The following is a 16,117-nucleotide window of genomic DNA, read 5'->3' as shown; positions in this document are numbered from 1 at the left end:
CATGTGATGCAATCTTGTTTTGCGATTCGTGCATTTTACGTGTCTTATTTTGAAAAACTCCTTTGAAGAGTCGCACAAGTGAAACAAGCTCTATATAGTTATGTTAGAAGCCCATGGCAGCCTTTTTTTGAGTTCAAAATCAAATTGATGAGCATGTTTTTGGTTTTTATGTGCAATAAAAAAATTTCATTTTCGCATTTGACTGTGTGTATTTTGGTTATAGGGAAATAATAACTATATCTTCATATAGCTGAAGTTTCTCTGAAGATAAACATATCAAGCATAGGTATGTTAATTCTTTTTTATGTGGTATATAGAGACAAATATCAAATGTACCAAAAAACGGCCAAAATAGGTTTGGGGTCTAAGGATTAAAAACTTACCCAAACAATTCAAAATCCAGCCTTTAACAAGACAAACATCTACCTGCAGGGTATCCTGGCTCCAGAGTGAGTGACTAGTGCCCCAAAATCCTAAAAAGGTGGGAAATTCATAGGGAATGACATCAATTCTGCTCTGTTTACTTGATTTTTTAAAGTTGTTAGTTATGTCTCCAATAAAATTGATCTGACTTGTTTAATAATTGCTTTTATTAAAACTAAATAATATTTTGTTAGTATATTTTCAAAAATGTTGGTGAAACATACACTTATTATTACAAATATTTAAACCATGTAATCTATGAATCAAATAATTTATTTTAAGTAAGTGAACTTAATTTACATGTGTCTATTTAACACAAATATTGTTGGAGTTCTGCTCATAAATTTTGATGTAGTCAAATCAAATACTTATCATGATAATATTCACTATTTTTATTGAGCATGGATACCTATATTTTACTGGCACATTTACTGGGTCCTTGAATCATTTCTTATAGTGTAGTGTTTGGACATCCAACAATGACACCATGATCCATCAGTGACTGCATGACCAAAATACTGAATTGCTTCTAAGCTTAAATATTGTTTTTGTACATGGCCCAAATATTGACTTTGAATCAAGAGTAACAAGGATTGCACCCATTCTGCTTCCAATATCAGCCTTGCTACAAGCCCATAAACTATGACGAACTGTTGAAAACGGCTTCTTCAGTCATTGAAGGCATCAGTGTGGTGTTGCGTGTAATTGTGTCTGTCTGCATGTGTGTTTATGGTTGTTTTTCTCAATACTCTGACCTGTCTCTGCTGTCTCCCATGCTTATATTTAATGCACTCTTGGCGAATGAACAGAGAGCCCCTCAGGTTGAGAACGTGGTCACATTTCTCATTACCCTCAGTAAGTTGTTTCAGCAGTACAACATGTGAACATGGCCAGAATGTCCACATCAATTGCCTTTCCAATATGTCCTGTTTGTCTCCCTTTGGAAGTGTGGAATGAGTGTCTTTTTTCCTTCTGCTGGTCTCTTGATCTATCAGCCCAGGGGACCCTGAGAAGACAAGCACCACATACTACATCATGCAGGCAGTCCATCATCATCATAAACTGTCAAGATCCTTCCCCAGGGCTTTCTGTCCAGTTAACTGCTTGTATATTCGCCCATCAGAGTTTAAAATTCCTGCAGCTGACAGATGCCACCTCCCGGCTACACAAAAATAAAAACTGCTACATTGCCATGATCCATTTCTCACCTCCAGTCTTTTTCGGGTCAATAATTTCCTCTGCAGCCCTCTTCAGTACATCTGGTTGCCACAACACTGCTGGAATCCAATGTGCATGTGCTTGGTCTCCAGAGGGTTGAGGAACATCATTATGGCTATCCGGTATAGCCCCTTTATGTCCCCTTGGCTTTGCAACCAGTAGTCAAACGAGGCTGCTGTGGGAGAAGCAGATGTTTGGTAGAAATACAGTCAGATTGTCTGTCCTTGGGTGTCAGAGAGATGGTCAGCAGGTCAAACTCCATTGGTTTCCCTTCAACCTCTTTACTCCCCCCTCCTCCTGCATGCTACAAGGTGCATGTATAGGTTTCACCTCTGACAGTGTAGGACAGTGTACGATAGAAGCAGAGCCCTATCTCTTTCCTTCATTTCGTTTTCTCCTCCTCATCAGACATAATCTCTTCCCTCTTTTTCTCAGTTTTAGCACTCCACTTGTTCATGACGTCATGTACTTCCTTCCCACTTCCTTAACAATCCATGTTTAGCATACACAGAATGTACAGTAGACACTGAAGGAGTCACCATACAGTTTACATATATTACATGTAATGCATATGCCCATGTAATTTTTGTTAGGCATTATTTTATAAGATGGCATAAGTTTAATTTCACAACCTTTGTCATCGGTGACGATTATTTAGAGGTTTTTACCCAGAAGGTCTGAACAGGTACTAAATGGTCATTTGAAACCGAGGTAAGAGGGATGTTTTTACTTGAAGATTTTTTTGTTTAGGGTTATCCGACAACATACTGGCAAATAGAACATGACTAAATTCAACATTCCATCACTTCTCTTTCAGGATTACAGTAATTGAGTATATAAAATAAAAAACAAATAATTTTTTTTTTAAAGTATTCAATTGTTTGTTTATCAGCTGCAATATATTGTTTTTGATATTTTTGATATCATTGTAGAAGCAGAGGTTTTTATACCGTATCTAAGGTTTGGAATATTTTTGTTGCTATTGTGGGATGTTTGTTAACATTCGAAAATACAGTATTTTCCGCACTATAAGGCACACTGGACTATAAGGCGCACCCTCAATGATTTGTTTGTTTTATAATTTATTTCATATATAAGGCGCACCGAATTATAAGGCGCACACAATAAAAAATAAATAAAATTTATTTGATAAACTGCAGGCGGCACGGTGGCGCTGTGGTTAGCGCTGCCGCCTCACAACACTGCGGACACGGGTTCGAGTCCCGCTCTGTGCGGAGTTCGCATGCTCTCCCCGTGTCTGCGTGGGTTTTCTCCGGGTTCTCCGGCTTCCTCCCACCTCCAAAAGCATGCGCTTCAGGTTGATTGGCCGGTCCCAAATTGACCGTAGGAGTGAGTGTGTGTGTGATTGTTTGTTTCTATGTAGCTCCGCGGTGCACTGGCGTCATGCCCGGAGTGTCCCCCGCCTCACGCCCTGAGACTGCCGGGATAGGCGCCGGCTCCCCCGCGACCTGCGTTTGCGGATCAAGCGGGTTAGAAGATGAATGAATGAATGAATGATAAACTGCAGTGGCTGTAGTTGCGCAATCTGTCCACTAGATAGAGCCGCGCTGCTCAGGCAGTCATGATTGCATTCATGACTTCCTGACTACCTTTGAATGGCCCCTATTGTTATGTCAATAAGCCATTCTGAGCCTCATCAAGGAAACCTGATCACTTGATCACTTTGCCATCTTAGAAAGAAGTCAACACGCATATTAAAAAACCTGACATTAAAAACTGGTTAAATTCATTACGAGTGCAGTCAGGGCGAACAGAGTGGATTATTTCCTGATCTGAAGTTGGAAGCAGATATTTAAACTCCGACGTTCGTCTTCGTTTATTAATTAAATATTGTTTCGATCGATCGGTAGTCAGGCTGCTAATTTACTGGTAAATATGACGCTGCTTTACTCATAGAACTGACTTTAACTGACTGCAGACAGAACACACAAACCTGAATGCGCCCCTCCGCCGCCCGGCCAGAGCTATCAACTACATTTGGAAATCAATTGCAGCACACCACACACCTTTGTCTAGCAGTGACTGCTCTTGAAATTTCAGAAAAGGCTGGAAGTTAAGCTTTGAGGGTCTTTCATTCACCTTTATGCCAGTTTCTCCATGTGTTTCCACAGACTAATAGAATGGACCGTCACTAGATTCCAGATGACAGCACAATGGCATTTTTAAGAGCAATTAAGTTTAAAGTGGGTTAATTCCGACGCCAAATAGTTAGGAAATACTGACATTAGTCAGTCAGTCAAACTTTATTAATAGAATTGTTGAAAGTTCCTTATGTTTTGGTACGTAATCACCGGTGCTCCTACAGTCTGCTCTACCGTCTGAGAGCAGCTCAGTCAGAGCCGAGACTTCGGTGACACCCCTTGACTACCGTTGTGAGGGTGCGCCTCTGGTGGCGGAGTGCAGCATGACTGGCGGCCAGACTACTGTCTTTTTTTCAGCGATCATGTTTTTAACCAATATTAATATGAATATTAATCCATATATAAGACGCACCGGATTATAAGGCGCACTACGGGTTTATGAGAATTTTTTAGGCTTTTAGGTGCGCCTTATAGTGCGGAAAATACGGTAATAGAAAAACAACACAATTTTGTAGGGAGGTATAGTTTATCTGTTAAGAAAATGAAAGCTGTGTGGAAATGTGTTCACTGACTGCATATTGTGTGAAAGCAACATGAAATGTGTGAATAGTATGGCCCCAAAAGACCGATGCTGTGCTAATTGTGTTTAGAGTTTTGAAAATGTGACTGCTGGTTGGACAAACGCTTGTTAGCGACTGGAAAAAACTAACTGTAACTGATATGTGTTTTAAAACAGCTTTTATTGCTTTTTGGAATAGTTTTTAAAAAACAAAAAAGTGATTTGGGCTCACTGCAGCCATGAAGGGATGTAAGCAAAAGCCAGATCAAGAATCTGTGTCTACTGTACACTCAGAATGTCTCCGGTGACTTGGTCAGGTCTATCAGAGATCTGGAGAGACAAGTGGCCAAATTGGCAGACATTAGCAGAGTCCACAAAAAAGAGGGCACATTACAGACCATAAAGACCAAAACGTGCTTTAGCTCAGCTGCTCGCATACCCGTGAGGGGCGCCATGGTATGCAGTAAGTTCAATAACATTACCCTGATGGATGCTCCCTCTCTTTTTCTTTGGGCTGGAGAGGAAAAAATGGACAGAGGATGTTGATCCACTCTCTGCTATCCACGGATGGTACGGTGCTGGAGAAAAGTGCAGAAATCCATGGAAACGCTGCAGGTTTCTATGAAGAACTGTTTCATTCTGAGTACACTGAGAAACCTGAAACACTGACATCATTTCTGTCCGGTCTGCCAAAGGTGTCAGCAGACAGTAACAACTGTCTAGATGCTGTCATCACCCTGCAGGAGCTGTCTGTGGCTCTGCAGGGGATGAAACCTGGCAAGTCTCCTGGTCTAGTTGCCTACCAATCGAATTCTATGAAGAATTCTGGGCAGTGATTGGCGATTACCTTCTCTCCGTGCTCAGGGAAAGTCTGATGACAAATAAGCTGACCCTAAGCTGTAGGAGGCCAGTCCTCGCCCTCCTGAAAACAGGCTAAGAAAAGTAATGGAGCAGATGGTTCTTGTGGACCAGACTTACTGTGTTCAGGGCAGAATAATCACAGATAACATACGTTTAGACCAAGAAAAGGCTTTTGATAGAGCTGAACACATGAACTTGTGGCACACCTTAAAAAGTTTTGGTTTCAGCTCTAACTTTGGGCTGGGGTCAGGGACTCGACCGTGCCTTGACCTGAGACATGAAAGACTGAAGGACATTCCGTTTTGTTTTTTTGTATCAGAGTGTGTTTAAAATCTGCGGATTTTTATTAAAGAAAAGAGCAAAGAATTTTAACTCACTTTATTAGATTTTAAAAGAACCTGTTCTCAAAGGAGGACTTTTTAACGTGAGAGATATTGTAGGAGCAGCAGTGGGTAACAAGTTCACCACCGCTAAAATCTCTACCCTTGGGCATGTGGTGGAGTTTTGTGGACCCATCTTTAAAGACACTGCTGCTCTGTCCTCTGCTGTGGGTGTGACCTTGGTAATGCTTATCGAAGGCCTATTGAGAAGATGGAGGAGCTGACTGTACTCACAGCAACTGACTTTGATCAGTTGCTAGTTTAGCCAATGTATATAATGCACAGTGGGGGTTTTTTTGCCAACAACTATGTGTCTGTATTGAGTTGAGCGATCCTAAAACGGCACACAGCACTAAGTGAGGCACGTAGTTCTCCTGCCTCATGGTAGGGGGTGCTGGTGATCCCGGGGATTCTTCTTGGGACTCCTCGGCCACAGAATAAGTGACAGCAAGCTACAATCAAGTTATCTATGGTTTTTTTCAGAAGGAGCTGCACATGGACTTCATTTATAAGTAAACATAACATATAAATGAACATATAGGTAACAACATAATGTTTTTTAAATCAAATGTGCTCATTTGTGTGTTAGTTTGTTTGTGTAAATCTGTTATGAGACTTTAAACATCTCACTGGTGCTAATTAAATGGTGAACAAGCTACACTGTAGGTTCATATGTTTGTAAATCCAATTTACAAACATATGAACCGTATGTCACTGTCACACAGGAACACTGAACTAAATCTACCGGTCTCAGCAATGTCAGCTACATGACTAATACAGTACTTACACTGTTCAGCAACACAAATGTAGGAACCCACATGCAACACATAAAATATTAAAATAGCATAAATAAACATCCTTTTTCAATATTGAAAGTCACATGAGCCTTTGGGCTTCAAACTCAGAACATCCAACATGAGCTGTTTAATTTGCGACTGTATTTACTAGCCAAGCACCAGTCGGTATTTTGTGTATGGCTGATGTGGGAGAGATTGTTTTGGTTCTACTTGTTTTTAATGCATCTAATATGTATCTGGTAATACTGATAAATGCTATACTAATGTAAGATAAACTGGGACTAAGGTTGTGTTTATCCTGGAAACAAAACACTTGCGAGTTATTATCAGCAGGATTATGTCCTAATCAGTGATGTTGATGTTGTTCCAACAGGATGTTTTGGGAACCGAGGCAGTACAAGACCACTGTTTGCGAGAAGAGGACACTATGAACAACAAAGGATTCAAATGCAGGTAAGATGAAGTGGTTTACCATTTTCAGGGCTTAACTGTATTGTAAATTATACACACTCTGAATATTACTTTCTTGTTTAAATGATATTAAAGGTCTAATGTTACACTTTCTATACAATGTACCTTTGTTAATTCATTTGGTGCATGAAGGATTAATAAAGTCCACTCTCTTGGTTTTACATCTCTAGTTACTCATGTGGGCAAAGAAACATGAAAACAGGTTCAATAACCTAGTAGAAATTAACTTAATTAAATTGCATATTCAGTCTTAAGTACAGTATCAATATGTACATGTGTCGTTTTCTTATCTTTGACAATTCATAAGAAATCTTGTTCGGTTTGAAGAACTGAACAAGAACAGTTTGAAGCCCATTCCTGCATCGGTCTTGGTTCCAGTGGATAGCCAACCAGCTGAGTCAACCCACAGATGTAAAGATTAACATTTAAAATACTGGCTAAAAAAAATAGATTTTTATGTCTTAAACATAATTTTGTCAATCATACAGACAACTTGATACTGAGTCCAGCCCACATTGAGCATAAACCAATTTTAGATTCTGTCCACACGAGCCCCTGTTAATAAGCTATTCTAGGCCACATCAACTACATTCTTCTGTTCATTGACCCTCAGTGAGCACTGGCCAGCACGTCTCCCACTTAAGTTCCTGTTTGTGCTGCCCAGTGTACTACTGATGAAGCTTTAGCTGCCCATGCAGAAAATATATCCATTTTACCCATTTGATGGCATCCAAAGACATTTAAATCAATCCACTGCATTTGTAGAAAATTCCTTGAAAACATTTTACCTATCATTGAAGAAGCTTCTTCAGTTCTGAGAACTGCATTGTGGGAAATGCAGTTTTTGGTCAAAACACACTTTTGACCTGTGTATTTTGACACTCTGGCCTTTTATGCTGTTGCGGCTACATACAATGATGTGGCAGGCCTCATTTGGCCCCCCGGCCTTGAGTTTGAGAGATGTTCTACATGTTTTTTGCCGCATGCCACACACTGGTTGTGTTTTTGAGAAATTTATTTTTGTATATTTTTCCAGTCTTTATACTTGAAGTTGAGATTTATTGTAAGATTGGAAACAGATTCTTGTTCTACTGTAACCCAGGATGGAGGTGTTTTGTAAAAATTGTATGATGCACTGTTTTGCTGAGCAGACATGTTATACCATCTCAGCTAAGTGGACGTCCTCCTCTTTCATTGGGCAGGTATAAAAGTTTAAAGCAAAGTCTCATTTTCCTATTATTCCAAATGAAGTGATGACTGGTACATTGAAGTCTGAGCCACCAGATACTACACCATTAGCTGCAGTTCTTTTCCTTCCAAAGAGGTGTTGTTCTACATTCATGAAGTCAGTCCACTTTACTTCATTGAGTAATATGTTACTGTTACACATTAATTCAACTCAATTATAATAAGAAGAATAAATTGTTAAAACAATGACTTTTTTAAAGATAAAGTACTATTTAGATGATGATGCTCTGATTTTGTTACCCCGACTCCACTCTTTTGTTTTTCACATCTTTCAGAAGCCAAAACTGGTTCCAGTTCTTCGGAAGAACCCTCCTACTCCATCTAACGTGCCCCCCAAGCCTGTGAAGCCCAAATGCTCCCACCTCACACAGACCTGCGTTCCCCAGTCTGGCTGCTGTGACCCAGTGGCCTCATGCCACTGCCGCTTCTTCAAAGCAATCTGCTTCTGCCGGCGGACAAACTCATTATCCATAAAGAAGTCTTAAAGACACCAACAGCCCAATAAAGGAGACATTAAACTAAACTCAAACACATGCGACAAGCAAGTGAACACAAATTCCGACACTCATACTCCCAGTTATTGTGTTGTTAAACTAGAAGTCCAATTAATTGCAGTATTTCCTGTGTATTCATTTAAATAAAAGTCACTTTTGATACTCATGATGTTTCATCACAAATATTTTGTGATTACAGTCATGTTTTGTGTGGTTCTGTTTTATTAATTTTGATTTTTCCATAATTCTATGAATTACATGAAAAAGTAAACCTGTACTGATTGTAACCACAGAATTCCTATCCACGTCATCCAGCCCTCCTCCCCACCAATGAGTCCTTCCATTTCCTGCCCTACTCAGATATACTGCACCCCCACAATCCCCCAGATTCTGTGATCCGCAAAGGTGGGTCCACTCACCACACCCCACACATACCTTCAGTGTAGCAACTCCCATGTTCTAAACACCATGGCAAATATTACCGCTACTGTTCTCTCTCTTTGTTGTGTTTCTTTGTCTGCCTCCACGCATGTAAAGCAGCCAAAGGTAAATGAAGATGATGATTGATGTGTGGGGAACATGACAGCAGCGTTAAATTAGCCGTTCAGCATTACATCATGAATTGGTCTTTCTTGGTAATGCTATTTTTGCTAAATGTCAAGACTGTTAAATAGCATTTCTTGGGTTATTGACCATGCACGTGGCATTTCAGACATTCTATGACATATTGTTTGCTTTAGGAAATATTTACATATTGTTACCAAGATACAGATGATACTATAACTATTTACACAGTAATTACAAAGTAAACACCAGTTAGCTTAGCTTGGTGAGACAGCAGCCAGGTGAGCCTCGCCATGGATTGCACAATGACTTGGCTAGCTGTGCTGGCATGTTAAACATGTTGCTGTTAAACACGTTCAAACATGTTTGCTATATGAACTGAATTTCCATAGTTTAGCCAATGAATATAATGCACAGTGGGTTTTTTTGCCAACAACTGTATGTGTCTGTATTGAGTTGAGCGATCCTAAAACGGCAATAAGCACTAAGTGACGCACGTAGTTCTCCTGCCTCATGGTAGGGGGTGCTGGTGATGCTTGGGATACTTCTTGGGACTCCTCGGCCACAGAATAAGTGACAGCAAGCTACAATCAAGTTATCTGTAGTTTTGTTCAGAAGGAGCTGCACATGGACTTCATTTATAAGTAAACATAACATATAAATGAACATATAGGTAACAACATAATGTTTATTTAATCAAATGTGTTCATTTGTGTGTTAGAGTTTGTATGTGTAAATCTGCTATGAGGCTTTAAACATCTCACTGGTGCGAATTAAATGGTGAACAAGCTACACTGTAGGTTCATATGTTTGTAAATCCAATTTACAAACATATGAACCTTATGTCACTGTCACACAGGACCACTGAACTAAATCTACCGGTCTCAGCAATGTCAGCTATATGACTAATACAGTACTTACACTGTTCAGCAACACAAATGTAGGAACCCACGTGCAACAAATAAAATATTAAAATAGCATAAATAAAACATCCTTTTTCAATATTGAAAGTCACATGAGCCTTTGGGCTTCAAACTCAGAACATCCAACATGAGCTGTTTAATTTGCGACTGTATTTACTAGCCAAGCACCAGTCGGTATTTTGTGTATGGCTGATGTGGGAGAGATTGTTTTGGTTCTACTTGTTTTTAATGCATCTAATATGTATCTGGTAATACTGATAAATGCTATACTAATGTAAGATAAACTGGGACTAAGGTTGTGTTTATCATGGAAAAAAAACACTTGCGAGTTATTATCAGCAGGATTATGTCCTATTCAGTGATGTTGATGTTGTTCCAACAGGATGTTTTTCAGTTAGCTTAGCTTAACCTGAGCTTTGTAAATGGGCAAAGAGGCAGCACTGATATTCTGGAGTACCCAAACAGCATGGTTGACATCAAGGTGCTTCCATTCAAAATATATATTTAGTGCACAGTTATGTCCAGTTTATGAAATTGAGGAAGTACAGCACTGAATATATTGACTGCAATATTCAATCAGTGTATTTTAGAAAAAAGAAATACATTTTCACTCTGTGTTCATTTAAGTCTTTTTACATTATTCCACCTTATTTGTAATCAAGGTTGCTGCATCGTCTTTGCCTCAACTTTTATGTAATGGACTTTAAACTCTTCAGACATGTCTGACAAATACCTTTTGTATGCATATATGTACAATAGTTGAGCTACATTCATATATTTTCCAAATTTCATTTGGTCTTATTCTTTTGCGTATACTGCCATTTATTATGTATTTTAGTTTTGGTGAAATTTAGCATGATATTTTACATCACTACCTGATTAAATCATGTGTTGTACTGTAACCAGCAGTCCTGGCATTCAGTTTTTGATTACACATTTAAATCCTGTCTTGAAAAGTAAATCACACGTACAATGAGATGAGAATATGCAGAATATGTAAGAGCACAACCAAATTAGAATGCAATTATTCAAATATCTTGGAGTGTTGCTGCAGTTGGAGTTTTGTTGCGTCTGAACTGGATGTACTGAAGTAAAAACCAAGTTTGGGGAACAGATTGTCAGGACAGGAATAGAAGAAATTGAATTATGTCATCAGTTGGAAAAAAATACATTCATTCTCTCAGAGAGATCTATTCAAAATTAACACAAACAAAATCAATTAGACACGAACTGAGTCCATGTAACTTTGACACATGGAACATATCTGGATGGGTTTAAAATGCAATTATTCCGCCAAAATGTGCTGAGTAAAGGAATTAACTTCCAAACAGAGCAAAACGTTTAAAATTTTGTGAATTTGCACGAATTAATCTTCCAAACTGTCCAGTTATTCTCAAGCAAGTGTGTCGGCATTCTATGGCAAAGAATAAGGAAGGTTTGAATTGAAACGTAACCCTCACAAATCTGCTGCATTTTACAGCTAGTATTGTGATATACTTACTGAGATAAATTAATTAAGAAAAAAACTAAAAAGTCCAATTTGTTCCAAAAATGAGACTACTTCAGACTTGACTTAACCTTGAGAGATGCCCTGAGAGGACATATTTGATTAATTTTTAACATTTCTCTGCATATTGAGTAGTTACATTCTGCTTCTCAGAATTTTCCAGGACTGTGCCACCTGTTAGGAGTAAAAGAGTGAAAGAATGCAAGGACTGCAGATCAAGTGGAAGTCCTTTAGAACTGTGCCACCAAACAAAGGTGCTCATGACATTGTGGTGGAAAGTTTTTAATACAATAAAATAATATAGTAAAACAATATCATCTAAGTGAACCAAAGATCTGGATTGTTGTGTGTGTCATATTATTCAGCACTTGTGACGGTGGCCCGAGGATGTCTCAAGGTCATGAAGACGCTGCATGAAAATAATTCCTGTTAGACCATATTTGGAAATGCTTGCATGACTGTGGGTATCCTTGGAAGAAGTTAGACACTGACAGAAGCAGCTAGCCAGATCATTTCATATGCTATACCTGAAATTAGAATGTAAGTTTCTGCACAGGGTCATCCAGAGAATGTCTGCAGCAGATCCTCACAGGGTTCACGTGACTAATTATATTATGTCATCAAATAGTTTTTGTGAAACTGTCGACTTGATATTTTTGGTAACGTCTGGAGGTCATGACGTACCAACTGAAAGCCCACAAAGAACTGGTTGAAAGCAGATGGGCCGAGGTTAATACGTCCCCCTAGTCACACCTTTAGGGTATAAAAAGAGATGTGATCCATTTTTTAGTTTGTACTTGAAGTTTTTCCTGTACCCAGAGTACTCTGCAACAACACACCGGAGGACTTATTCATCGTCTCCAGAGCTCTCATCATGCTTAGATAAGTATTTGTTGAACCTGTCTGTCTGTCAATATCATCGATGATGTTATTGGACTCATACTCAACCTATACATGATTTGAATGGACAAATAAATATCTTGTATTTTACACTGTCTCCTGTCCTTAAGAAAAACGAAACCCCCACCACAACATGCTTTTGTAGTCATACTTTGTCATTTATTTGTCAGTTTTCAAAATAGATAGATAGATAGATAGATAGATAGATAGATAGATAGATAGATAGATAGATAGATAGATAGATAGATAGATACTTTATTAATCCCGGAGGAAATTGCATCAAATAATGCCATTTACCAGTTTTACTGGTGGTGTTTTCAGAAGTTTACATTTTCAAAGCCCCGATTTGTTCAGACAAACCACGACAAATAGTACCTATTTTATGCAAAAGGCTGTTTTCAATTGTGCTAATTGAATTGAATTGCTAATTTATTTCAATTCAATAATTCAATTCTATTCCCTAATTGTGCATGAATCTGTCCTAATTTTCAAATAAATTCAACTTATTTGGGCTCACTGGCTCAGACTTTTGCCTTTGATGGTTATAGCCACGCCAGCTGATTGTCAGCAGGGCTGTATAAGAACCATGTGGTGGGCCATCTGAACCCATGAAGCCCTCTCTGTCAGTCATAATTACAATCAGAAAATTATAGTGAATAATATTATTAATTAAATAATTTAACAGACATTTTAAAGTTGTTCTGTGCCTCAAAACATTTTTTTGCTTCAGGAAGTAACTTTCATGCCCTTTTCATTTTCTCTTGGACAACCGTCGTCACGCTTTATCTGTTCACTCAGATTTTTGTGACCTTTGACCCTGAGCTACGTTTGAACATACAAACCTAATTTGGTCATGCATTCTCCAATGTAGGGACATGAAGGGTTGAGAGATTCACGACTAGTAGATTTTGAAAAATAATCTATGCGTTTATTTGTATTGGGTAACTGTAATTTACCATATTTGGTGTTCTTTTTAAGGCTAACTGGTCCCTGCTTCATCCACAAATCCCGTAAACAAAGCCATCTTCTGAGCAGTTACTGCATTCTACACTACACTATAACCATACACTGGTTATCTGTGCATCACCATCCTCCTCAGGCTGCAAACCCATAAATTTTATACAGTCCGCCAGGTTCAAAAGGAACCTGGTGAACTGTATAAAACAGGTTCCCAGCAGACAGTTGTACATGCTGGGAAGTATTTACAGTGTCTCTGTAACACTTACTGCCTACTTGTAAAATAATTCAGGGAGACCTTTATCAGATTTTTAGCAATTATTTCAAAACACCATCTTGAAGAGTAATAACAGATGTTGGGGGTGGGGGTTCAGCATGTAGCAGGGGGGCCACAGGCAGGACTGGGAAGGAGCTGGTCTGGAGGCCTCTCTAGTACCAACACCCAACAAACATTTTATACAGTAGTCAATAAAATATTAGCAATGATAAGAAAAACACATTTTAGCACACTGTCCAATTGTTCTAGCCATTGTTCCACACTAATACTTCTGAATATTTTCAGATACTAAACTTTTGAGGAAATGTATCACTTCCTAACATTACAAGAGAAGTACAAAATTAAAAGTCTAAACGGAATTTCGTGAAAGTCCTTTGAACTTCAACTCGCTTTTTTCCTGAATGACTAAAATAGAAACTGAAACATACACAAATAAAATATTTAAATACTAAAAATGCTCAAGCAAACATTTCAATAACACACACTATATATTTCTACAGTTACAAAATGTTTGACTTTTGTCCAGATTGTGTTTTTGTGCAGATTTTAAAAAAACGTACATAAAATATTTCTGCAGCCGTAAACTAAATTTTTATGTGACATTAATAATGCAAGCATATAATTTACTTCATGTGCTTGGACCATTTCTTGAGCTCTAAATATTAGTGTGATTTATTTCCTCCCATAGACCTAATTCAAGCTTGTTACATGCACATTTCTTACTGCGGCACCATTTTAATTACAACCTAAAAAATATAGACAGACAGTTCCGGTCATCACATCTGTACTTATTGTGTTTCAAACTAAAGACTAAGATCAGACTAAAGGGGACTCTACTTTATTGACTGCAAAGCCTTCAAAAGCCCATAATTGTTGATGATCTGGCAGGCTTACTTGACTATTACACAGCTAATGGTCTCTGATAGCAGGGATCTGTGGAAGGCAACATGCTGAAGTGGAACCAAATGGTAGTCAGTGTTTGTAGTGCACTGTCACCCAACACCATGATTCCCTCACCTGATACTTAAAGGTACAAAATCATGAATACCTGCACGTGTTAGGAGTCAAGACCTGCTGCCTGTAAAGCAGGCGACACAAAGGGAAGAAACACCTAGCAAGCATCATGTACATTTTTTCATCCATTCATTTGGACACACTGCAGTTCGCATGCTGTCCAGTAAATCAATGTAAATTCAAATGATAGTTATCAAAAAGACCTTGTCTTTTCCACGTGTATTTCATTTCAATTCGTAGTTTTCAAGTGTTGTGATGTCACTGCTTAAATTAATAAATAGTGTCTAACACAACACAACGTTGGAAATTAAAAATTTTTGAAGGAATTGACTTCAGGCCATTGTGTTGCATTGGATACAGTTGTTATGACATCTCCTATGTCTTTTTCACCGTTAGTCTGAGGTCTGTTTGATTTATTGGAAGGACTGGAAGTTGTAAAGCAAAGGACATGAAGGTGCGTACTTTTTCGATCTTAAAATTGTAATCTAAACTGGTGACAAAACTGGATTAGAGAGTCAGGGTTTCTGTGGTTGAACTGCTTGACAATTTGTGTTTTTTCTAAAAGGCTAAAGCAAGAATACTTCCATTGATTTCAGGAACAAATACAGCAATTACCTTTGAAGTAAATGAAGATGTGGATATTTAAATTATATATGATAGAATTAATGTAAATAATTGTATTATTGACATAATATGAATAGGATTGCAGCACAAAAAATACTGTAACTATGAGAAGTTTTCCAAAATTGTCCTGTGGCACCCTCTGTTGGCCAACACACCCAGACACAATTACACAAATGGAATGATTTATTTTCTCATTAAATTAACTATTAAAGTCTTATTTAATGTATTGAAGAATCTATGAATTAGGTTTAATAATTATATTAATAATAATTATATTACTGTTATTAAATTACTGTTGCAGAGGACCATTTGGCCACCTCCAGAGACCACAGTTTCGCAATAGCATGTTGGACAAGTGACACAGAATCCCCTCAACACAGGAGGTGTTTCGGTTGAATCCTCCAAGACTCTCTTACACTTTAGTTTTTTGCTTTCTAACTTCGATAATTGACTATGAATGTAATGAAGTGATTTTTCTTTGTACTGGCTTATAGAGGGTTAGGGGTAAGTTAAGGACGACAACAGATTGCTGGAAATAAATAGTTTCTAAATAAAGAAAACAGGCAAGACTGTTTTAGAAGTCACACACTTCTAAAACTGGGCTGCGGTCTTAACAATTGCTTAGCAGAACATGTGCTGTTTTCTCCAAAGCTACACCTGAACACCAGCAGAGGAGCAAAGACAGTCATAATGACATCTAATGAGTAGTTTTATTATCTGTAACTGCATAAAGCTGCATGAAAAACACAGAGAAAGAACAGGTGAACAGCTGTTACCAGCATCTCTTTTGCTCTCTCT

The 16,117-nt window shown here is 38.3% G+C and overlaps 1 protein-coding gene across 3 annotated transcripts in view; it reads left to right on the top strand.

The window, feature by feature from the left end:
• The window catches only part of LOC137587661 (agouti-signaling protein-like), a 34,930-nt gene extending 22,420 nt beyond the window's left edge, over positions 1-12,510 (top strand). For 2 of the 3 annotated variants that reach the window (XM_068304234.1, XM_068304233.1), the window contains exons 2-3: positions 6,714-6,793; positions 8,335-12,510. In XM_068304234.1, coding sequence (XP_068160335.1) covers positions 6,714-6,793; positions 8,335-8,544 — 290 coding nt within the window. In that variant the 3' untranslated portion in view covers positions 8,545-12,510. Of the gene's footprint in view, positions 1-6,713; positions 6,794-8,013; positions 8,157-8,334 lie in introns of all 3 variants that reach the window. The other variant, XR_011033956.1, reaches the window with a different exon arrangement.
• Positions 12,511-16,117: the final 3,607 nt, after the last annotated feature.

This window comes from Antennarius striatus, chromosome 20 (assembly GCF_040054535.1).
Source record: "Antennarius striatus isolate MH-2024 chromosome 20, ASM4005453v1, whole genome shotgun sequence".
NCBI classification, from domain to species: Eukaryota; Metazoa; Chordata; class Actinopteri; order Lophiiformes; family Antennariidae; genus Antennarius; species Antennarius striatus.
Note: the sequence above shows the minus strand (reverse complement) of the source record. Positions and strands in the feature narration are given on the sequence as shown.